Source organism: Accipiter gentilis, chromosome 17, assembly GCF_929443795.1.
Source record: "Accipiter gentilis chromosome 17, bAccGen1.1, whole genome shotgun sequence".
Taxonomy (NCBI): Eukaryota; Metazoa; Chordata; class Aves; order Accipitriformes; family Accipitridae; genus Astur; species Astur gentilis.
The window spans coordinates 14,100,628-14,124,513 of NC_064896.1; the positions used below are offsets into that span (position 1 = coordinate 14,100,628).

The 23,886-nt window shown below is 40.4% G+C and overlaps 1 protein-coding gene across 5 annotated transcripts; it reads right to left on the reverse strand.

Moving 5' to 3' along the window:
• Window positions 1–826: 826 nt before the first annotated feature.
• On the reverse strand, window positions 827–23,851 carry GTF2H1 (general transcription factor IIH subunit 1). Of its 5 annotated transcripts, none has more exons than XM_049820015.1 (15): window positions 23,599–23,851; window positions 19,385–19,553; window positions 17,334–17,526; window positions 14,661–14,823; window positions 12,870–12,963; window positions 12,018–12,167; window positions 10,901–10,980; window positions 9,444–9,574; window positions 8,204–8,291; window positions 6,800–6,888; window positions 5,814–5,931; window positions 4,838–4,928; window positions 3,308–3,423; window positions 2,316–2,408; window positions 827–1,715 (listed from the first exon to the last, which is right to left on the reverse strand). In XM_049820015.1, the coding sequence occupies exons 2-15, from the start codon at window positions 19,536–19,538 to the stop codon at window positions 1,629–1,631; spliced, it is 1,647 nt and encodes a 548-aa protein (XP_049675972.1). In that variant the 5' UTR covers window positions 19,539–19,553; window positions 23,599–23,851; the 3' UTR covers window positions 827–1,628. The 5 variants fall into 5 exon arrangements, with proteins under 5 accessions (XP_049675972.1, XP_049675971.1, XP_049675970.1 ...); XM_049820014.1 differs by lacking the exon at window positions 23,599–23,851 and adding an exon at window positions 19,904–20,486; XM_049820013.1 differs by lacking the exons at window positions 19,385–19,553; window positions 23,599–23,851 and adding an exon at window positions 17,855–18,271.
• Window positions 23,852–23,886: the final 35 nt, after the last annotated feature.

Sequence of the window (23,886 nt, forward strand, 5' to 3'; positions counted from 1 at the left end):
GCTGGTATCATGCATCTATCTGCAAAAGCAGACAGGGAAACTAGGCTTAACAATATGCATACGTTTCCAAACAGAATTTTGGTGCAGACAGTGACATTTAACTGCAACTCGGCTTTTACCAAAATATTAGCATAATACAAAAATTGAAAAACACTGGGTAAAAAGAAGCTGCTGACTTCCATGCACCAGTTAAAGAAAAAACCCCTCTTGCATAAATGGAGCAGCAGCACAGAACAAGCACAGACTTGGCTATACAAATACATCCTCTCTTCCGTAGGAATTTGCAAGAATTATCCAACCAACATACTATCAGTTTTTAGCATCATACCAATGGTGGCAAAATCTAGTATTAAGCCATCATGCAGGCTAATGGGAATTTCTTCTGCTGTACTGAACACTGCTGTGCTTGCTTTGAATACATATTGTCACTCTGATTTGTCTTTGTAGTAAATGCATCTTATAATCTAACAGTCACATTTAGTCAGAAGTAAAAAAGTTCAGTAGCCCATGCTAGGCTTTAGTACAGTCAAGATGACAACAAAATACAAGGATGTCATTAAACTGCATATTATAGAAAACAGGTTTACTTTGCATTTAAGTCACATTTAATACAAGACGAGTTGGTCTTAAACTGTCAACTGATTCTATTTGGAACAAAGTATGGCACAGATTCCCAATATCTATGGAAATTGTGTAAATAACACATTTTTCTCTTTGCAATGATTATCAATTCGCCAAAAATAGTGTAACAGTCAAAAGGGAAGAGCGAAGGAAAACAGATTTAGGAGAAGAAATAAAAAATGTCTAAGAATTGAAAATAAATGACTTATTTTGTAAGAAACTTTATTTAACTTCATTTTTAAAAATGCATTCTCTCCTCAGAACAAATGCCACCGTAAAAGAAAAAATTGCAGTAGCACACACTTGCACTCAAAGGAAAACATGCAAAACTGATGGCTGAAAAAATTCTGCATAAAAATCCAAGACTTCAGGCAAAAGTTTGCCCCCATGGGACTTTAGGGACCCCAGACCATAAACAGCTTTCAGTGCAATGTCTCTTGCTTCCAATTGGTGGGGAAACATATGGCAGAAGCTTGTCTTCAGACAGCTACGCTCTCCCAGATGTTTGAAGCAAAACCAGTCTCAGCTATATTTTAAAATATCATTGTTAAACTGTTGCAGAAAGTACAAACAGAATTCAATAAAATGTCAGAATCCAGTGAAGAAAAACTTTCGAGTTCTACCCTGTGCCATACATTTCTTAAAAAAAAAATTAGACAGAAAAACAGATTTTATTAATACACCCTCTTTAAATTTTTTTATTTCTGAAAGCAGCTCTTTAAGCAAATCAAAAGCAGTTCCTGAGTAACTGCAGTAAACAGTGTCTTTTTAAATATTTTTGCGTCTCAGCTCTTCTGTTTTGGTTCTTCCTTGTTGTTTTTTTTCTCCCTAGTTTTCAAGTTTAATCTCAAGTTCTTTTTCAAAAATGTGCAAGTTCAGTTAACATCGTTTCCAGAAGTCCACAGCTTGCAGGTCTTCCTGCAACAACTATAAGATCTGCACGTATGCTAGGTTGTACTCCTATACCTATTGCAGATTTTGCTCTCAAACCTGTACAGCATGCATTTTCACGTCTTCTTCAGCATACGCCGGGACTGCCATGTATGGAACTTATTGTAGGCCGTCTGCAGCATCTCTTCTATATGACTTATCAACTGAAACATTAAAGGGAAAAAAAAATGTCCCAGCTACTGGAAAACAGATCCCCTCCCCTCCCTTTGACCAGCTACTCAGTTGGATTCCTCATTTTATTCACTAAGAGTAATCTCACTAAAATCAAAGAGGTATGCTAGATAAAAAGGACCTTGAGGCTCTACTGCAAAGTATCTGTAGAGGGAGCAGTTCAGAGAGCTACTAAGCTGAGAAGGTCACAGGCAAGTGACACTTGATTGTGCTGCCTGTTCCAGTATTTAGTCTGTGACTACTTCAAGTCTGGCATGGTGGGAGATGGTTTTGAAGTTGCTAAAGTTCTACTTCATGGTGGAAGTGAAAAATGAAACATGACTTCCCCTTTTTTGTTGTTTCACTTGGGTAATTTCAAATTATGGTTCTTGACATATACTGGTATTACTTGGCAAGTTATACAGGGAGAGAAGACATGCTTAACTGCACCCAATTTCTCTCTGCTCATTTCCTAGTTAACAAAAAAACTTACAACACCCTAGGATAAGAAGTAACAAAGCTACCATCCTCTGATAATTACAATTCTAATTATTAATATGCACCCACATCATTAAAGAGTATTTTCCCCTTACATTTGTGCTTAAATACTGTCTCCGAATCTTTTCTTGGAATGGGCAGAGCTTTGTAACCTGAAATCTTTCCAGGTTGCTCCTCATTTTCACAACCTGAGAGAGAGAGAAACCAGTATTATAATCACTTGCATGGAAGTCTCATTTCCTTTAACAAACTGTTCTCCAACAAAACACCTTATAACTAATTCTGGTGGCTACTTTAAGTATGTATAGTTTGAGGAAGAAAAGCTGTTAAAATATCAGTCTCTAACAATTCTTGAGTACATATTTATTTTTGAGGCAAGTGCAGTATGACTGAAAGTGCAGTGTGCCCCTGTGATCATTATTACTTTGTCAGTAAATACTATAGGCAAGATACTCACAAAAACTTTTTTTTCCTTCAAGCAAAGACTGTACCATGGATTTTCAGGCCATATTTTGCAGCAGAAAATCTAACACATCTGCACGCAAATTTTTATATTTGTGATCCATGTGAGGTCAAAATAGTTACAATCATATACCTGATTGTAGACAGATATCTCTTCTTGAAGACAATTTTGTTCTACAAAGCACTGTGTGTTTTGAAGCTGTGACTGAGTGATTTTTCCAATAGTTGTAAGAGTAAGGAAAACTTTCTTTTAACTGTCACTGCAGAGGTTATGTCTTAGAGTTGGGGAAGGGGGGCTTCAGTTTGTGTGTTTTAAACTGGTAGTGAGAAATCTGCAGGTGGAATATAGCTGACCATTCTGTTTGAAACTAACTTATAGCAACTCTGCCTGACAGGGGCTAACAGGTGTGCAAGGATAAGGATGCCTGTAACCAATAGCACCAGCAGAACTGCTGAACAAAGTAACGGTTTACATTGTTTTGTGACCTTCAGTTCTAGGCATGAGTAAGCACTGCACTGATTTAAAGCATGTGTATTACTTCTATACTTTAAGTTAATGACAGTCATTCTAAACCATGATCTGGCCACATGATAACCACGGCCACACTAGGAAGCTCTGCCTTACCTTTTCTTCTAGGAATGGCGTGTTAACAGGAAAGCAGGACCAGAAGTGTCGTAGCAGTTCCCCTACTGCCACATACAAATGTTTTAGTTCAGATTGAATGTCATTTGGCACCATCTCTGCAACAGGAAAAAGATTCTGTCATATCACTCAGAACTATTGTATGAAAAATGCGAATGTAAGGCTGATGCAGGACTTCAGCAATATACATTTCTACTAGAATCACAGAAAGGTTGGCTGGGAGGGAACAATGAGTTGCCTCGCACCCGAAGTAGAACTATCAGCAGTACTAGATCAGGTCAGCTGCTACTTATGGCTATATACTCGGAAGAAGCTTGTATATTATATAGGGATATCTATGCCAAGCAAAGAATGGACACCAAACTTAATCCAGGATTAGAAGCAGTATATTTGTATTGTTCCAACAGTGTGGCAGTACTGCTTCTGCGACCAGCACCTTGCTCTCTTCGCAGCACAGTGCTAAATACTGTGTGGTGGATACTGCAAGGTTTCCCTTTCCCTTATGCTGGCAATGAGAATACAGTCATAGCATGTAGAAGATGAAAAATTCAGGCAGGAACAAGGAACTGTACTCCAGATACTATTAAAGAAGAAGGGGCAACACGGTTCAAGAGCAGGGAAGGAACCACAATCATTAAAACCAAAGACAAAAAGCACAAGGAGTCATTGTGAATCACAGGAGCACAATGAACTGAACAGTGAACTCTAGGATGAGGCTGTTTTTAAAAAAAAAAAAGTGGAGTGCAGCACCTAGTATGCCAACTGGGATGGGTAAGAAAGCCTCACTACTGCTTGCTGACTCCTTTCTTTCAGTACCATAAAAAAACCTCGTACTTCCTTTTTCAGCTGTCTAAATTAGTTTCTGCTGCCTTCAGACCAAGTAACACAAGTTACAACTGGAAAACTGTTATAAACCCTGCCTTGTGTGAATAGGGGTTCATCTGCTGTGAGACTAAAGAGAAAGGAAATCAGACTGGCAGAAATGTGACAAAAGGGAAATGAAGATGTGAGAAAGAGGGGTTGTCTGTTTTGCCCTTGCAGTCTACAAGAAAGTTGTCCTGTTTCACAGCAAGATGGGGACCTTAAATCCAGGCTGCAAAAAACCTAGTTCCAGACAATTATCTAGACCTCACCTCGTTAGAGCTTTCCCAGAGTATGCCTTTATTTTCTATAATCCAGGAAAAAAAAAAAATCAGAAAAGAGAAATGCTGAACAAGCAAAACCCAGTATCTGTAAGAGGACTTCATATCAAGTGCATCCTTCATCACTTGCTCTGTAAAATTTTCTCTCATTCACTTGTGTCAGCACTGGTGTAGCCAGTACCACCCTCATGGTGTGGCTGGGTTTTTGCTTTTCTTTTGTTGCTGTAACCCAGTATTACTCCACCTACATGTTTCTGTAATTTCCTTTATCGCTGTAACATATTCTAAGCGGGAGATGAAACAGGAAGCCAGGTACTGCAGTATAATGCCATAAAATACACTTAAAGTATTATACATCCTAAATCCTTACGGTTTATGGCTTGCTGTGTTCCACCCTGCATAAGTGCTCCTCCAGGTGATAGGACTGCAATAGTGCTAGTAGCATCACCACTTGAAAGAACCTGAAGGGAGAGAGGGAACAAATATTTCGGATCAGTCTTTCCAAAAAAATATTTTTAAAATAAGTTATAGTTGAAGTCCAATGGCAAAGATACAGTTGAGCAGATACAATGGAAGTTCTAATGAAGAGTCTGCTCGTCTCCAGAATTAGACACAGTGACTTTGAAGTGCTATAGCTCATGTTTTCAGTGAAAGCTCTCCAATTAATTACAGATAAACAAACCTTTTCTTTACCTAGCACATGAACTGGCTGTGCAGCTACTTTGAAATGAGACAGAGAATTACTATACAGAAATGTGACACATTCACAGTTATGGCTGCTTTATTTAGGACCAAATCTAGGTTTACTAACAGAGGAAGTTCAGATGCTGGCTAGGGAGATTGGCTACGTGGCTATGCTGTCCTCCAGTTGCCAGGACAGAGCTTCTGTGCAGCCCGCAGTAAGATCTACATCCTGCCTAAGTGCATTTAGGAGCAAAAGACCCATTCAGATATAAACCTGCTTACTATGACCTCCTAAGACCATTACATCCTAAATTTCAGGGGAGGAGGATATCAATAACATTGGCCTGTGCTTCATGTTGCATGACTGCCCTGCTTTACTACTTCACACCTTTACTACTTCCTCAAAAGAACGTGGGGTAACAATAGAATATAACTCTGAGGATCAGCAATGACTCAGTTTCCTATTGTGTAGATTTTTGACACGATAGCTCAAAAGATATCACCCAAAATTGTAAAATAAATTGATTAACATAAAACTATTGAAGATAATTAAGTTTAACCTGAAAAATTAAAATTCTAGAAGACATGAGAAACAAAATTATATAGAAAGCAAGATGCTAACATCAAGAAAGGATTTTTTTTTTTTTAGTATTCTTCCATACCTGAGTTAGTTTGGGTACATATGTTTCCATTTCTTGCCTAATACTATGAAAAGAATTAATTATATCCTGACTGGTTGCATATTGCTGTGATTGAATTGGAGTTGGACCATGATAATACCTGTGAGGTGAGAAAGAGAAAAGTACATTAGTAAGAGTGTTGGTAAAACAGAGGCCAAACTCATTGGACAGTTCTTCAAATGTTTCCAATTTTAGATGCTTTGCAACTGTTGACGCTAGTATCTTAATCTTATTTATTGACAAGGTAAACTACATTGCCACATGGGAAGAGGTTGGGTTAGGGATGGTATGGTATTCTCAAAGTAAGAGAAGAGCTTCTATCGTTGAATCAGTGAGCATCATTTTGCTCATGAAAAACTATCTGTGCCAACTAGTTCTGGGAATATCATTAGAATGGAGGAATTCATACCACTTTCCATTGAAACTAAGCTAAATGAAGTTAGGTGCATGTTTCGAACTGTTCTCTTTCCTGTGGTGTCACTCCTCTTCTGAATTTACATCTATGGTTCTCAAACTCAAAAGTCTAGAAAACAAGAGGACTATTACTAGAAAAACACTAGACCATTGAGCAGTCCAAACTATCCCAACTGCACTTTTTTTGCCTGGGAGTGGATTTTCCTTGAAATTGTATATATTTTCACATGGAACACGTACGTTTTTCCACTGTAAGCTGCAAGAAAGTGCTGACCTGTGAGTATAGGTCTGCTAGACTTTCACAGAAATTACACGTCAAAGCCCTTGCAGAGACTTAATTTGCTGAAAAGCAAGATGAAATCAAAATACAAATTTATATGGGAATTACTTGGAAGCTGGTTTATGCAGAAGTTCATACTGGGTTTCTAAACTTAGCCTAAACACACTTGAGCGTGGCACAGTAGAGACTAAATTAGCTGATTCTGTGCAGGCTGTAATGAGAGACCTGCTAGATTGAATACGCTGAAATAGCCATGCGTATTTTGTTAACTTACCTATCAGACTTCTTTAAGTTTAGTGCAATAGTTTTAATGCTATTATTCTTTGCTAGATCTTCATATTCAATGGACTCCTGGAGTTTCACCTAAAATAAGCCAAATAATTATACACATCACTAATGAGGATACAATTTGATGCATCTAGTGCTTTTTTTCCAGTTCACTGAGTTTGAGCAGAAGAGTTACTAAAACCTTAAAGAAAACGAAAGTATGGAATAGTTCATGTCTACCCTCCAGAGGGAGTAGTGCCCAATATTGTTTGAAGTGTGCAATTTGGAAGTCTTGGCACTACCGCTTTTTCTGCAGATTTTGGAAAAAATGTGCAGTCCCTACAGTTTCCAAAAAATGTTCTGCTATACATAGATCATTCTTTGTGCTCTCTATTTATGTCCATGTATCTCAAAATTAGCAGAAACAGTAATTATTTAGTGGCTGGCGTACAGTAGTGCAAGACTAAAACCATAATTACCCAAGCTGTCTGGTGACAGTAGACCTAGAGCATTAGCGGTGAGAGATAACAGCACAGTGATATCAGACTTTGTACGATGAGAAAACTACTTCTGAAGTCTCCTACTCTCATGCTACTCTTTAACTCTTTTCATCATGTCTAGTCTTGGTATATTGTTTTCTCCCCAGTAAAAATTGCAGCTTTCAGGAAAGTCAAAGCTGTTGACTACCTCAACATTTAACAACACATGTATTCTACAACCTTTTCTCACAATATATGCAGATTTTGAGTCCCCTTGACATTTTCTACTTAGGCTGTCAACTCTAGCAAGAGTACTCGGTTCAGTTTTGTAGCAATTACAGTATACCCTTTTCCACTTTGTGAGCTGCTGCAGTTAGTCTAAAACAGGCTACTGCCCTGTCCTTCAGTGCACCAGGTGTTACTATGCTTTCAGTTTAACCTCACTTCAGCTTCTGACCTTAAGATGAAGGCTGCTATGTGCCAGTTTAATGATCCCCTCTACAAACAATACACTTGATAGGTTAATATTAGTGCTTGAACACCAATATCCCTTTCAGATGGATGTTCCCTAGAAGTTTTCAGGCATTTGGAAAAAAAAAAAGGGGGGGAGCTGCAAAAATAGAACTGCACTGAATGGGAAGAACCAGATTTCTGGGTCTAATCAGAATCACATTGGAATTTTTTTTACTTTCGTTGGGCACTACTGAAGAGATAAACAGACCAATACTTCAAGGTGTAATTTATTTGTGTTTACTAACAGAAGTACAAAGCTTCTTATAGGCCCTCAGGTTCTTATTCTACGTACTTCTAAGCAAAGCTAAATAAGTATCACTTTAGATGCATCATAAAACAAGTGAGGAACCTTCAGCAATCTTTTGAGAGACAGAGCTTCCAGTTCCAATCAATTAGAATTGCATCAGCTAACTTTATACCTTTTTCATTGGTGGCTGAAAGAAATCTGAATCCCTGGAGTTTCCATCCGTACTGCTGGTCTCACTGTAATGGTCATTTTGTGCTTCTCTTAAAATAGAGAAACAGCATTAAGAAGAATTCACCTCACAGGAAACTTAAGATACAAGCTAGAGACAAAGTAAATACATCTGTTTCAAAAATTTTATATGCATGTTCACATACTGTATGTCAACTTTTTTACCCTTATGTCTTCATTTCTAGCGGTTGATCTAGATAGAAGGAACCAACTTCTCAAATAACCCTGTTTGTCAAAGGGGAAATTCAACAGCAGGGGAGGGTGCTTCTCCCTCTCTTCAGAAATAGTAGTGTGCCAACAATGCAAGTGGGACACAACAAAATAATGACTAAATTAGAAACACTTTGCATACACACTTATGCCAACCAGGTATTAGCAGAGCTATGGGAGCCCTGAGATTGTTTGTTTTGTCTCTTCCTGAACTGAGAAACAGAAACACACATTAGCCAGAAGAGATAATTTAAGGTCCAGTGTTCAATTTGTGCAAGACAGAAGAACAACACGAGGGAACACAGCTACACAGAAGAAAGTATTTAATTAACATCTCTAGCAGGTAAGGTCTGTAGGATTTGGGTAGAGTAGTAATCCTTTGGTGGTTGCCTATAAACCAGTTGTAAAGCAGACTTCACATCAAACCCACTTCATGCCTCTTTTAGGAAGTTTCCTTTGTGAAGTTCACTGTAAATACATGTAACCACCTGATACTTTTTTTGGCCAGGGGCACAGTACTGCACTGGAGGAATCTTTCATCTGATCCACCCATGCCACACTGTTCTTCTGCTTCCTCATTTACTTATATCCATGCACCCCACTACAGGAAGCCCCAGCAGACGTGCTCCCGGAAGGCAGGCCATAGGAACTCCCTGCACCAGACCTCACCTCCACAGAGCAAAGAGAATACTACTTCTGCAGCCTTCACCAGGTCTAGAGAACTAAGGCAGAAATATCCTTTCCTTTTTTAATCCGCTTTGTAGGATAACTCATCTAAAAATAGCATTTGTCATCTCAGACAGCTCTGAATAACTTTTATAAAGTAAAATGGAACCTAAAGGTATTTTTATTTCTAGAGGAAAATACTTCATTCATAAAAATTAAAAGTTGGATGAGTAATTGAAAATGTGTTTTTGTTTTGGAAAGTCCTTAAAAATTGTTACAAAAAGCTTTTACAGAACATTGAAACTTACTGTTTCCTGAGGCCAGCTGCAAGGACCATGGCACTATGATGATTAAAGCGTTTTATAATGGCAGCGTTGCTACTTTCTCTAGCAGATTTTGAGGCATTTGATGTAGAGGCCACAGAAGCAACACCATAGCCCTACAAAGAAAACAACATTAGCTACCTCTTGCCCCAAACCCAGGACAATTCTCTGTTTTTCACTGAGTCAAGATGCCTGCATGCCACCTCCTCTGAACTCTAGTGAGTGATACTGCATCATCATCTGAAGCAGTATTTTCCTACCTTGCCCCACCATCACCTTTTGTACTTCAAAAAATCTCCATAGAGTATTTGATTCTGCTAACACTTGGCAGTTTAGAGGTGTTTGAGAGAAAAAATTCTTAAACAGATAGTCTTACAAGATCATGCTCTGTTATAAGTAAAAAACAGAACTAGCTTAAAAAAAATGTAAGGATTGCCTGTACAAAACAGACAGGCATTGATGGCAAGTAAGAGCTAGCTATTGTTTTACTGACCTCTTTTTTAATATCTTGTGGGACACCAGCAGCCCACAGGCTAAGTGACACCTGTCAGGAGGATATGATACCACTAGGAATTCAAAAAACCTCAAGCCTTAATGTTGGCAGTGTTCCCCAGTTACCAAGTGGCTGAAGGCAACTCACTTTACACCATGTGCAGTTTCATGCTTGCAGTTAACCTGCCTCAAAAGAAAACTAGGGCAGTTAGCACAGCACTTCAAACATACCCATCCTAAACTCCTAGTCCAGTTTCAGACTGTTAGCTTTGTACAACTCTTACAAAAAAAAACCAACCCCAAACCTACCAAACTTAGTAATGGACAGCATTATTAATTACAACTCAAAAGTTTAAGTTAAATCAACTGCAGAAAAGTGCATCTTTATTTCACATTATAGTACACCATTTATAACAACTGTTTTAATTTGTACTTGGAGGCAGGTAATAGTTCAAGTTAGTCATATTTTTAGCAAAACATGGTATTTAAAGCTAAACCAAGAAAACTGTACAAAGTGTCCTTAACATTAAGCTGAATCAAATAAATAGCAATGTTCAAAGTGAGAACAAATGCAAAGATTTTTTCCTGTTTTATGCTACTCTTCTGTACATTGTCACAGCTTCTAAAAGGTAGGAAGAAACCAGAGAATCCGCTTTAGACAAAAAAGCCATCAAAGTGAAATAATAATTATTCTTTAGAAAAGGCAAGTCCTGCTTTTATACCCAGCACACTAAGGCAGACATCTGAGGCATACAGGTCCATGGGCACAGTCTCCATTTCTTTACACACATACAACTGTATAAATGTTGACTACCCAACCATTGCAGCAACCTAGTAAGTGATGTGTTTTATAATTAGCATTTGTAGTTATTTTAACAGGAGAAGGCCCCACTTCCTCCTTAAATGAAACTAAGGTGGAGGGTTGGTGAGTTTTTTTGCCAACTACTTACTTCATCTAATGTTTTATCTTCCAAAGCAGTTAAATCTATCAGGGGGTTTTTTACTCCTTGAGACACGATTGTTTTTAACCCTGTATGAAACAAAGAAAAAACAGGAAAAATGTATTCAAACAACTTAAATAATTGTGGGATTATTAGATTATATTTAACCTTTAAAAGGAGAAGACAAGTTCTGCAGATGCCGAAGTATCACTGTGACTAAAACTTTCAACCCTTTTCAAAGTTCCATTTAAAATAAACAACAAACTTGAAAAGTTATTGTAAAAGATCATCCTACTAATTAGCACAGTTTTCACCAACTTCTACACATCACTGAACACTCTTTGGTTAAAAAAAAAAAAAAAGAATTGAAGATGCAATTATATTAGTCATATTTGTGGGAACTGGGAAGCCTTAATTGTGTGTTTCTTCTAATTTCAGCCCTGTTTTGCTGCCCTGTCTTGGGTAGAATGGTAATTTGTATCTGGTGATAGCTTTTACTTGTGAAGGATTGTGGATTCCTAATAGAATGCTTTCATTAGAATACATATTAAGGAATAGTGTTAAGTGATCTCAATTCTCCACAGTTCTGTATCATCACAAACCTACCTCAAAAATCCAATAAAAACTTAAGTCAGATAATATTTTAAGATTTCACATTAAAAAGGCTGACAGAGAACAGGGATGGCAACTCCTCTGGAAAATCTTAAACAAGATCCATATTTGTCTATTACTAAAACCTGATATATAACAAAAGCTATACCTGTTGTAAGTTGTGCACATACCATAAAACAAACCTTATGTAAACAAAATTATTCCATAGTAACTGATGGCTCAGCATAATCAATCTAGCATGGAATTTATCACAGATTTACTGTTGCATGAGTTGTAATAAAGCTTATTTCTAGTGCTACCAGTTGTTTCAAGAAATGCACTCAATATGAAACATGCTAAGAACAGCAAAGCTATAGCTAACTTTCAATGACAATCTGTAGCTTTCACTTTACAGTTTGACAAGCAAGATGCCCAGTAAATGAACAGAAGAAAAGATATACCTCTTGAGTGTTACGCTCTATGATGTAGCTAAGACTGTAGCAGCCTACTGCAGAAACAAAGTCAAAAAGCTTACCTTTTTCATCCAGTTTGGCACATTCTGCAAAGAGGTCTTTTGAGCCTGTATTGAGCCTGTCCCGATGGAAATAATGAGATTGAAAAAATCGTGTCCAGAATTCCTTCTCCGTCATGTTATGTGGAACATTTTCTGCATATTTCATTTTTACTGTGAACAAAACCCATAATGATTATTAACTGTTCTGCAAATCTTAATATGATATTTTATGTTAAAATTTCCTTGCTTGCTTCTTGTCTAATACTGCCTTCATTCATGCTGATTAATTGTAAGTGAATGCAGCAGCTAAGCATGAGCAAACAGGTACTGTTTTATGCCCTGCAATGCTAGCTAATGCTTTGAAAAGAAATGCAAGTAACAGTGGTCTGAATATTCTAATTTGAATTGCAGAGACACAAGAAGTCTGATTTGCTGGAGGTCTAGTTATTCTCAGAATGGATCTAGTCTTTTTACGGGCCAAAATGAACGAGTGCCAGTTTCAATATAGTGCAGGGGAATGATGGAAATCAAATTCTTTTCCTCCCAAAGGTGATTTCTTGAAAAATAACAATTAACTGCAATGCTGAGCAGGAGTATCATAGGAAACAAATATCTATTCACAACTTGACTTTTTTTTTTAAAGCAACAAGTTAAAGTGTTTTCATTTAACGAAATCAAATTTTCATTTCAAAAGCATGTTTTAACACATGCTTCTTCCCATCCCTCAAATGAGGCAGGGAGAATCATCCAGAAGACTGAAGATACAGTCCCTCATACTTCCAGGCTCAGACTAACTTTCTAGTCTTCCCATAGTAAGATAGTAAGAAACAAATCTTAAATGCATGTATTTGTTATATAAAGCTCTATTCTTACCTGCAGGATATGTTCGAAATATGGACTCAATGATATCTGAAGTCAAATTATACCTCAGACCATTGCAGCCATCTGTTTGAGGCCGTACATCAGCCTAAGAAAAAGCATACAGGGAGGAAAACCAGTCATGTCTGAATGCCTTCTTTAACTGTAGAAGGAAAAAAACCTGGGATATTGTAATCAAATTCTGCTGCAGATAAAATAATCTTCTTCCTCCAATAATCCATAGCATATTTGATCATAAATAGGTATTTTTAGAATGAGAAATGAAAGAGCATGCAGTAAGTACTTTATTATACTTGCCACTTAAGGGATGATTCAACAAGTAGGCTGTAAGCTTTAGAAGACAAAAAGCAAAGACCACTCCATCAGTCAAAAGAATGGTACGCTTAGTTTAATACCTCCTTGTTTCAAAGTAAAAATAGGCAAGTTTACTGTAATGCCTAATCTTTTGTTGTTCATTCAACAATTCAGCTAGTGAATAATCAGTGATGATAATGAAGTGACAAAAAAAGATTTATGGCTCTTACACCTCATTTCCTTATACACTAAAAGCATCTCAGTATAATTGACAAATAACATTGAATTTAAAAATTGAGAGTAAGCATTAGTCAGAACTTGCAAGTTAGATCTCACTGATCTCTTCAGGAAGCTCTGGAGCAAGCAAGCACTCATTCCAATTCTCAGTAACAGGAAAAAGTACATGATTGCATATACTGCCTTCTTTTCTTCCTTTTGCTGTACACCTAAATTCTAGTTTTTGTACCACCCTCTTCCTAGAGAAACACTCGTTCTGAGTAGAGCCATATAGTTATTTTAACTTGAACTAGGACATACAAATATCTGAAGTTTTCTTCCTCACAAATGCAGAGTACAAAACACAACCAGTTATTTTAAGAAAGCTTCAGTTTTGAAGGTTTGGGTTGTTTGGCTTTTTTTAATCTTAAGGTGTAAGAATAATGGGAGACAGGAAATCAGAGCAATCAAGTTCATTCAGTAACTGATTTGGGTATTTCTAGGGGGAAAAAACAAGTGTTTGTACAGTAGCTAAGTCATAAACCAACTCCCACCTCCTCTTTCCCTCCCAAACCCTTGACGTGTGCACAGTCATTACAAAGGTGGAAATGGGATTCCAGCAGAAGAGTCATAATCTGTATGAGTTTTGTTGCAGAAGTAGAAACATGCATCTGTGGGAGGAATCTGAAAATTGTATCTATTTAGACTGCATTGGGATTACTGAGGCATGGTTTCTACAAATGGGTAACGTTAACTGAAAGTTGGGGTAAGACAGAGAGAGAAAACAAGCTTTCAGATATACAGTTGTTCTTCAAGTAGCTGAAACCATGTACTGGTTTAAAAAAATGGGGGAGAGAATAAAACCTTTTGTGTGGAAAGTCTTTGCAGCTTCATTTATGCATGTCAATGCTGCAACAGATACTCTTTAACTTATTGAGTTAATACACTGTAATCTAGTGACTCTAAATTCACCATTATTCCTGTTTTATGGAAGGCAGATCAGCAGTATGAACAACATCTGCCTATTGTCAATTTAAAGTTCAAATTGAGCATCTTAAATTGACAAAATTTGGAGGTTGCAGATTTGCATAAAACCTTTACTTTTTTTTTCTTTTCTCTTTTACACTTGCAATAGTCTAACTAACACGCAGGAAGATGTTAAGTTGAGGAATGAGGAAAGAACAACATTAAAGCATATGAGAAGTATACAAGCAGAACTCTTACTCTCCCCAGTCTGTTTGCTCTAAAATCCTTTAAGTAAGAGGTTCAACATACCAGAAATGCTGCAGAGATGCCCACATCCTGCTTACTAGGTGCTGCGGAATTATCCCCTGCATTCAGGCTTAAACGGTTGGCCCAGAATTCTTCAGCACTGATTACTTGGCTCACAACAAGGTCTTTATAGAGCTGAAACAAAACAGGATCTTCTTGCAGCATTCTGGTAAAAGAATGTATTGAATAGAATTGAAACACTGCAGAATAAATCACTAAGATTTCCATAAGTAACATGAGTTCACAAAAGGAACACAAACCAACTTTTCTTTCAAAATGCTGTGCATTTCTTGACGAGATTGTGTAAACAACCAACCTCAATAGCTGTATTTGTCTCCAAAGACTTAAGAAAGGACTAAAAAAAAAAGTGTAAGGAATAGCATTAAATGCTAGAAAACAGTAATGCCTAAGAAAAAATTATTGTGGAATTAACATCTTGTCCTAAAATATTCTGTGGTGCTCTTGTGGCTTTGCACATCCAGCACTGGAGTCTCCTGAACTGTAAAAGCACAACGAATTTTCTTGAGTTTCCGTAACAAAGGTCAGCGGCAGGTGGTGGGGGGTAAGAGCAGGGAGAGAGATTTCAGCACTATCGAATTCGTGTTTAAGATCTTAAAATTCAGTAGTTACAGGTCTCTATTCTAGTGCAAGAGTACACATTATAGAATGTGTGGCATAACATCCCTTAAAACACACACTACCCTGAGTTGTTTGTTCATGTTTGTTCATTTATATTTCTGTTGGTGACAGTAGGATTTTCAGCACTTAACTATCACATGCAGCACAAGTGCTACAGAAACATTCACTGTCACTACTTCCACCAGGGAATAATGTTTATGAATGTTATCATCCAAGTATTATCACCCTTACTATCCAAAATGCAAAGAATGCATGCACCTGAAACTTCAGTTAATTCATGTTTAAGCAGCTTTTCATACAGCTGTGTACCTGATCTGAAACCCATTAGGCTATTTTCAGGGAAACACGCATATGTGTTCACAATCAACTCAACAATCTTTACCATGTACCTCAGGGCCTTATCACTTGCAAACAATAACAACAAAAAAGAAATCTTATGAATACATAGTACGTGGTCTAGGGAAGAACATGGATAAACTGCAATTTGGACTGAATGAAAGTCTGCAGCTGCTCTAAAGATGAAGTAGGATGAGATGGAAGCTCTAAAGATGAAGTAGGATGAGATGGAAGTGAAAACTTTGTGGCAGGACATCCCTATTATGTTTTAACCACCAAGGTTTTTCCAGTTTTTTCCTATTGGTACAAATATGGATTAGTGGCAATTCTTACAAATTAGTGCAGCAGGAAGCAGTGTTATTCTAATTATTTCATTAAAACTTGGAATTTTCGTACATACCTGACCTCCACATATCAATAAATGGAGGAAATGCTACAGGGACTCTGGATGTAGTACCCTTCCAGAACAGGATGAAATGTTTTTGCCTCATCTGTTGCAAATTAAGCTAATGAAGCCCCATTACTAGACTCGGACATCTAATCATCAGAAGAACAGACTATGACTGAGTATGTGCAGAGATTCTGGCTTTTCTGTAACTAGAAAAGCTCTTACTACGACATGGCATAATACTGTAAAACTCCATTTAAGGGTACAAAGATTCAGAGCTAAGACTGCCCATGTACTCAGTATTAATACTGTTAGAAATGAGGCACGCAGCATAAGGAAGCTAGTGCAGTAATAGCGCCAAAGCTGTCTACACTGCTGTAGACCCTAGTGGTTGCTGCAGGACTGGAACCAGTTAATCCTGGCTGTGTCAGAGCTCCAGCACAATGAAGGGCTCTTCCCTTTCTGCTGGGAAATCTCCTTGTAAAGATCTGCTCTGCCCAATGAGGCAATGCTCCTATGTTTTGAAAAATCTAGCTTTAACTTACCTAAGTTCAAAGCGAGAACAGTCTTTGGAAACAGAAACTAGCAAATACAGGATTCACAGCAGATGCTAGAATCAAGTGAAACTCATGGGGAGACGCAGAGAAGGGTGCTCTATGGCCACAAGGACTAGTTCAACACAGACGTTTTAAAGGAACGGAAGTGTATCTTAAAAGCCCTTTTGGGAAAAGGACTTGGGTCCTGAACATCTTCTCAAAACATTTTTTAGAGTAAACATCCTGTATGCCAAATAAAAAACTACTGCATCTCAAGTGAGATGCATGAAAATACCTAGCAATTTAGTAGAGTATATAAAACACCAGGAAAGAAGATTTGAGGGGGAAGAAGTTATACAGGGAGGGGGAATAAAAAAAATCACAAATCAAGGAAGGTGAGAACTTCTGAAACAGAAAAAAAGAAAATCAAGCAGCTTTTCTAACTGATACATATATACTTAAGGAGACTAAAGAGACAGACTGCCAGTTGGGTGCTTTCATCTCATAGCCATAACAAAGACTGGGTGGCAGCCGGGCTGTCTGCCTTTACACCTCAGGAACATGTCACTGAGAACACAAGTATAGTCTTAACATATTACAGTTATGTAAGTCTCAGGGAACTGCCTCTAAATTGAAAGCAGAGATTTTTACTAGGGAAACAAATGTTGTATCGCTAATGATGTTGCACTAACAACTTAGCAGAAATACACTATAGTTAGGTAGCAATTAAAAAAAAAAAACCCAACCCAAAAAACTTTAAGGCTCCTTTCCCTTTACCTGTTCTTCTCCTCAAGTTCTTTATTAGCTTTCCTTTTGAACTTAGGCAACAGTTGTTGAAGAAGATCCTTTACCGCATCTCGCTCCTTCACTGCTGTGCTTTCATTGGAGAAGTGAAAGTTCGTTGTGTCCCCTGCATGCAATACTAGCTGAAGCTGAATTTTAGCTTTGCCTTCTGGACTGATTTTCTGGCCTAGATTATACAGAGAGTATTAATTAGCAACAGACAGTAAGCTTCTACAAGAAACTCTCTTCCCTAGAGTATTTGCTTATAAGCAGTTATGCTCATCATCCAATTAAATACCATTATCCTTTGTGTGAATTTCAGCCATGAAAGTGGAACAGACAGACTTCCCTTTAAATTAGTTTGAACCCTGCACCTTGTTCTCTCTAAAACACAAGACATGGACACCAGTAGCCTATTGCTCAGCATCCTTCAGCTACTGCTCGGGAGCTCTGATCCATCTTTGCATTCCCCACATCCTCCATTAGAAAACTGCTGCAAATTAGACTGTCATCACCTGGACACTTTAACCTGGTACCAATCCAGGCTGCTGCTGAAAGGTGACAACCACGCTCCCCCCTTCCACTTCTTCCTGCTGGCTTTCTTGTACAAGTGTTAGCATTTGTGCAGCAAGCCAAACCAAGGAACTGATCCACTGAAAAGTAACTCCCTTTTGGTTTTCCAGCTGGACCAGTTCCCACAGAAGAAAAGCTGTAAGAAAGCAGATGCCGGGTGGAGTAACAGCATGTCTGTTGACAGCAAAGGTATGCTGCTTTCAAGTAGTGTGGTAAGCCCATTTAGCCACTAGTACTCCCAAAGTTGATCACCAATGCCTCCAAGGTGCTATTACACCCTCATGACTCATAAGAAAAACCTAACTCCTGCTTCCTTTCTCATAACCAGAGGGAGCAGAGGCTAGAACAACTATGTTTACAGACTGTTGTGCTATATTGACTTCAGTGTAGCACTGCAAATGCCACCAACTTAATTTTGAATCTTACCCCTTTCTCCAGTGCCAATGGGAGACAGGAGCCAGATGTCATCACTAAATAATCATCTCTATTACAAATTACAAATACCACCCCCGCTTTTTTTATTTTAGATGACAAACCCCAGCATTTTTCATCTACATTAAGACTTCAATGACTATATATGTAAATATTTAAAATATAAGCTGCTTAAATGTAAGCAAATAGCTAAATAAAACCTTCACAAAGTTGATTATTATACGTGAACAGAGCTTTTAAACTCCTTATCACATTTGTATTTAAGAAAACAGCATATTAGTTCTGATTCATCACACACACCTTTGATCATGCTACAGTACTTGTACATGACTTTAAACAGCAATAATCACTAAACCTTTACCAAGTGATGCATACAACTTTCTTTGTATTCCTTCTTTGGCATTGCAGCACATGGAATATAAGGGCTAATTGGAGCCAGAAAGACAGCATGCTATGGACATTTACTGTTCAGTTTTGACTTGCAAGTACTCTGCTATTGCAACAGCAAACGCTTATTCGGAATGTTACCAGTTAGGCCAAACTACAGAAGCTAGCACTTCTGAAGCTATGGTCAGCTGGATGAAAATAAAACAGTGAGGTTCATTTTATATGAAAACTGAAACAGCTTTAGATGCATATTTTAACAGATGACATGCCAGATAGTTTCTGTGTTAGACCCTGAAAATCCTATACTCTTCCTCAACCCCCCTCCCACCTTTCCCTCCACAAGCATATGGCATAGATTATTTTTCTGTTCAATTTATTGCAGAAGTTTATCAAAAGTTAATAGTAAATGCAGTAAAACTTAAACATCTGAAGACTTCAGAAGTTCTGCAGTAGCATCCTTAATAAACTGGTGATACTTCACCATGGTTCCAATCTCTGCTGCTACATAGAATAACCTAGTCAAAAAGCTCCAGACCCTTGCAACATTCCTAACTTACCTACTAGTGTTTTATGGCAAATAAACTTTGGGTTGTATTTAAATGTTTATTGAAATACTGCTTACTGAAGCTGGAATAGGAAAAGCGTTCACTTACATTTTATGTCTGCATACATATGGCTGACTGTGAATCGGTCTTTGCCTTCAGGTGCCCATGCTATCCTTTCAGCCATAAGGTAGAGAGCTCCATCCTGCTTCTTCTGACGTACCTTCTTTACAATCAGTAACACTTCTTCAGATGACGTTGCCATTGCGGCTATAAGGAGCTATTAAAAACATACAGTTGAGCTGATTAGTATAATTGTTTTTGCTGTAACTCTTTCACTACTCCTATCTATATCAAAGTATTACAACCCACATTTACTTGTTAATGCCTACATAATTTTTGAAACATCCCAGATAAACATGCTTCCCTCTGTCAGTGCAATCAGCAAATTTAAACAAGATACTGCTGGCTACCTAAATAATTAATCTAATTATATTGCCGATACTGCTTTTGCTCCAATAAAAGACCCACAAATCTTACATTTAAACTGATGACCAAATTTTCCTCTTTTAATGTTCCTTTACTGGTTTTTCAAGTTCAGAAGAATACTGAAGCTGAGCAATGACATACATTCCAAATCTCCTCTGGCATTTGGCAGCAATTCCCTTCTTCAGTGTGAATGGCAGATGTTAAGTCGTTTCAGAAAAGGGAAGGATACAAGGTATGTGAAAAATCATGGATTTTCAGTTCTCTGTGCTAAAGATAAGGTAGCCCAGTTGCACTCCAGTTCTTACTATGGCGGTTTTTGCCAAACGCTTGAACAATGTTTTGTACACTTGATTCCAGCTGGCCAGTTTCCTATCCGTCTCCCCCAAAGTCCCAGGGACTAACGTTAGACCTACTTCAACACAATGGTGATTTTGTCACCAGTCTCACATCAACAAGCCTTTTGACACTTCCTGCGTTCTTCTCCCCAGCAGTCACTATCTTTCCTCTCCGCAGGTTCACCCTACAGCCTTAAATTTCTCAAGAAGTTAAGGACACCGCAAGTATGACCACATTCTATTAACGTACTGTCTTACACCTGTCAAAAATTTACATCTTTGGTATGTTCACTGTAAATGTTTAGTCTGTCTGCTGTATTTTGTACATCATAAACTTTACTATTGCTATGTAAAATAGTATTTTCAAATGCTGACATGCATGTTTCATGTTCTTTGGAATACCTGTAGTATTTGCTGGGGCCCACATCAAACTTCCAACAGCAACCTGCATCAGCTATCGCACTACTAGTAGGTATCACAAAGTGATAATTCTAAGCACTTAAGTTCAGATACTTCTTCTATTTTCTTTAAAAAAACAAAACAAAACAGCAGCAAGATAGGATATTTTACTCACGTTCTAGACAGTAGCATAGCATTCTCTTCAGCAAAAGCCTGACAAACCCATCTCTGAAATCAGTTAAGTAAAATACTAAATGGAAAGATGTAACGGCAAAAGGGCTCTGCACTTAAGCTTCGCTCCTTCATCATTTCAGTCATCCAAAGCTTTGCCAAAGACTTCAGTGATGCTGAGCTGAACGTGGGGTTTCACATCAGCACCATTGCAGCAGTCACTAGAACACACTGTGCCACATTCAGAGCAGCCCTGCTAATACTTCTCTCTCAAAGAAAACTGCATGGCATGATTTCAGGACCGTTTCCTAGCATAATCCATTACAGTCTCCACAGCAGCATTATTCTCTTTCAGTGCTATTCGCACTACCATTTTATGTAGAGTTTCCTGTTGCAGGTCTGTAGTCTCTCATCAGGCACCTTATCCTTAGCAGAAAAAGGCATCTGGCCAGACTCTTAATAGACCAGAAACCTCAACATATGCAAGACTAAGGATCCGGGCTTTTTTTCTCCCTTTGTTACTTTACAGTCCTTTAAGGTCATTATTATCCAGTGCAGTAGAAACAAAACCACAGAATGCAAAGGAATTAAACCTGTACTGAACAAAATCAAAAAAGAAAGCATTTTCATAGTCAGGCTCATTCTGATGCAAGTTGCACTGCTTTTCTACCATGCTATTGCACCCACCTACAACCAGTCTTTCAACTACGGAAGAAAACGATCGGCAGCTAGCAACTTCTCCTTTACAACCATGGCGCTTCTAGCACAGTACCCTGCAGTGTGCAATCTGTGAATGCACAATTATCCCACAAGTGGCTCATTCTACCTTCTGGGAGGCCGAACACACTAGCTTACTGCTGTTCTTATTTATGTCATTGCTGTGCTTCCTTTTTCATGCAGTAATTTACGGTGGCAGTAGGATGATACAACTCATAAGCACAGTAAGCATTACCCAAAATGGAGAAAACCCCGAGCTCTCTTTTGAACCATACATCAGAAAGGATAAAAAAAAAATAAAAAAAAAAAATCAGGATTTAGGAAAGTCATCATCTTTCACTAATGAAAACAATATGGCTTCTTGTTGCAAGAAGTACAGGAAAAACTGTAAAATAGAAATCTCACCTGGCTGCTCAAGAAGCATGAGGATGGTCTCCTACCGACTGCAGAGGGGAAAGCTACATCCTTGCTAAACACAGACAGTACACCAGTCATTTTCCTTTCTTTTTGGACACTTAAGGCTTACTATGCAGAAGGGTGAGAGCCATCAATGATCTATTCACGCCTGCCCAAATCTCATAACCTCTACATTTGACAAGTGGAGTTTCCAGGAATCAGTACTGCGGATGATGACACTGCTGCTGAAAGGAGCAGGAACTGCAACATGCCTATAGAGAAATTCTGTTATTTTACAGCTTTAAGTGATAATTTTAATCTGCTGCTAAAAGAAGCAGCATTAGAGTTCTTCAGCTGCAGATTTTGGAAGACAGACCTTTCTCTGGTTTAAGTATCTTCCAGAACAGGAAGGTCAAACGCAGTTTATTTTAAATTCTCCAGCAGCAGAGCTTTTGAAGTGACAGTTAATAGTTCTGAAAAGCACTCGGATCAAACAGCAGTCCTAACCCACAGGGTATGACTTGTCATCAAGCCTGTCTTGAGGATGTTAATTTCAGCTGCCGTTTACAACTGGCAAGGTCTATCAGGAAGCTTCAGTGTCGGCACAAAACAAGAAAAAAGGTCCTGTTTGCTTATCCACCTACAATCCCTCCCCCTCCTAGCTCCGTGGCAGCGAATGCAGCTTCTGGAAACGCTGTCAGATTCCAACAGCTATCCTTCCTCTAACGCAGCGACTCTTCCTAACCACTTTTAAAGCCAAGTACCTGTCTTTTCTGTTCCTTACAACACCTGTTCTGAATGCTCTCCATTACCAGCATGTCACTCCAGTCTCCTCCCACGCGGTGTTGTCAAGTTCTGAGCAGAAGTAAAGGAAACCTTTACGCATTTTAATAATCCTGACTTGGTCAGGGTAGGCACGGGCTGGCAGGCGAGCCCCGACAGATCTGACGCAGGCCTTGCTGCTAGCTCTCCGCTCCCCGCGGGGAACAGCGGAACGTCCACGCTAACGGCCCACACCGAACCGCAGCGGCACGGGCACGCAGCCGGGCCCCGGCGGTTCGGCCCCACAGCCCGGGGGGCCCCGCGCGCGGCCGGCAGCCGGCAGGGCAGCACCCCGAGGGGCGGCAGGCGGAGCCGTCAGAGGAACACGGCTCAGCGGGCCGCGGAGGCGAGAGAAGGGCCGTTTGTCTCGGCCACCGGCGAGCTGAGGGGCATCCGCGGTCCGCGCCCCGGAGCCCGCCGGCGGGCTCGGGCCGGCCTTCCTCCGCGGCTCCCAGCACCCGCGCTTCCTCCGGCGCTCCTGCCCGCGGCGAAGCGGGCCCCGGAGGGGTCCCTCCGCCTTCTGGCGTCCCCGGCAGAAGGGCGCCGGCGGCCCGGGGTCCGGGGCTCGGGCACCTCTTTGTCTGTCGCCCGCGACCAGGCGCTCGGGTGAAGGCCCGCTGCCCGCCCCCCCCGGCCGCGATCCCGCCGGCGCGGCGCTGCCATCTTCCCGCCGCCCCCCCCGCCTCCCCGGGAGGCGCAGACCGGCGGCTACCGCCGCCGCCCCTCCCGGTCCCTTCCCTCACGGTACCCCGGGCTCGGCCAGACCACCGCCGCCGCCGCCGCCGGGAGCGGGCAGGGAGGAGGAGCGGGAGGCCAAAGGCCGCCGCGGCACCGGGCCCGCCCCGGCAGGCGCTGCCCCGCCGCAGCCGCGGAAAGAACGGCCGGGGCAGCCGCGGCCGGGAGGCGGATCGGGCCCCGCTACCCCCACCCCCCCAGACACAGGCAGAGTGCCCGGCGGTGCCGCCGCCCCGTCCCTCACGCCGGCGGGCTCCTTACCGTACGGACGGTGGCGGGGACCTGCTCCGGGCCGGCGTGCTGGCCGCTGCCGGCGGGCCGCGCGGGAGGGGCCCGGGGCGGGAGCGGACGCTACGGGGGTCGGGCCGCCGCCGCCGCCGCCGCCGGGGCCATGGGGCGGGCAGGGGGCGGGCACGTGACCGGAACAAGCGGCGGGGTGCTGGGAGGGCGGGGGGGGAAGGAGCCCGCCTCACGTGACAGGGGAACAGGCCGCACGGCGCGTCCCCTGCGGTCACGTGGCGCGGGCCGGCTCCCCTCCCGCCCCCCCTC

Coding starts and splice junctions, on each gene's coding strand:
- GTF2H1 (XM_049820013.1), bottom strand. CDS start 18,134: ATGGGCTTACCACACTACTTGAAAGCAGCATACCTTTGCTGTCAACAG. Junction 8,292..9,443: donor GCAGCTGGCCTCAGGAAACA/GTAAGTTTCAAT, acceptor CTCTATTTTAAG/AGAAGCACAAAATGACCATT. Junction 4,929..5,813: donor ATGTACCCAAACTAACTCAG/GTATGGAAGAAT, acceptor CTCTCCCTTCAG/GTTCTTTCAAGTGGTGATGC.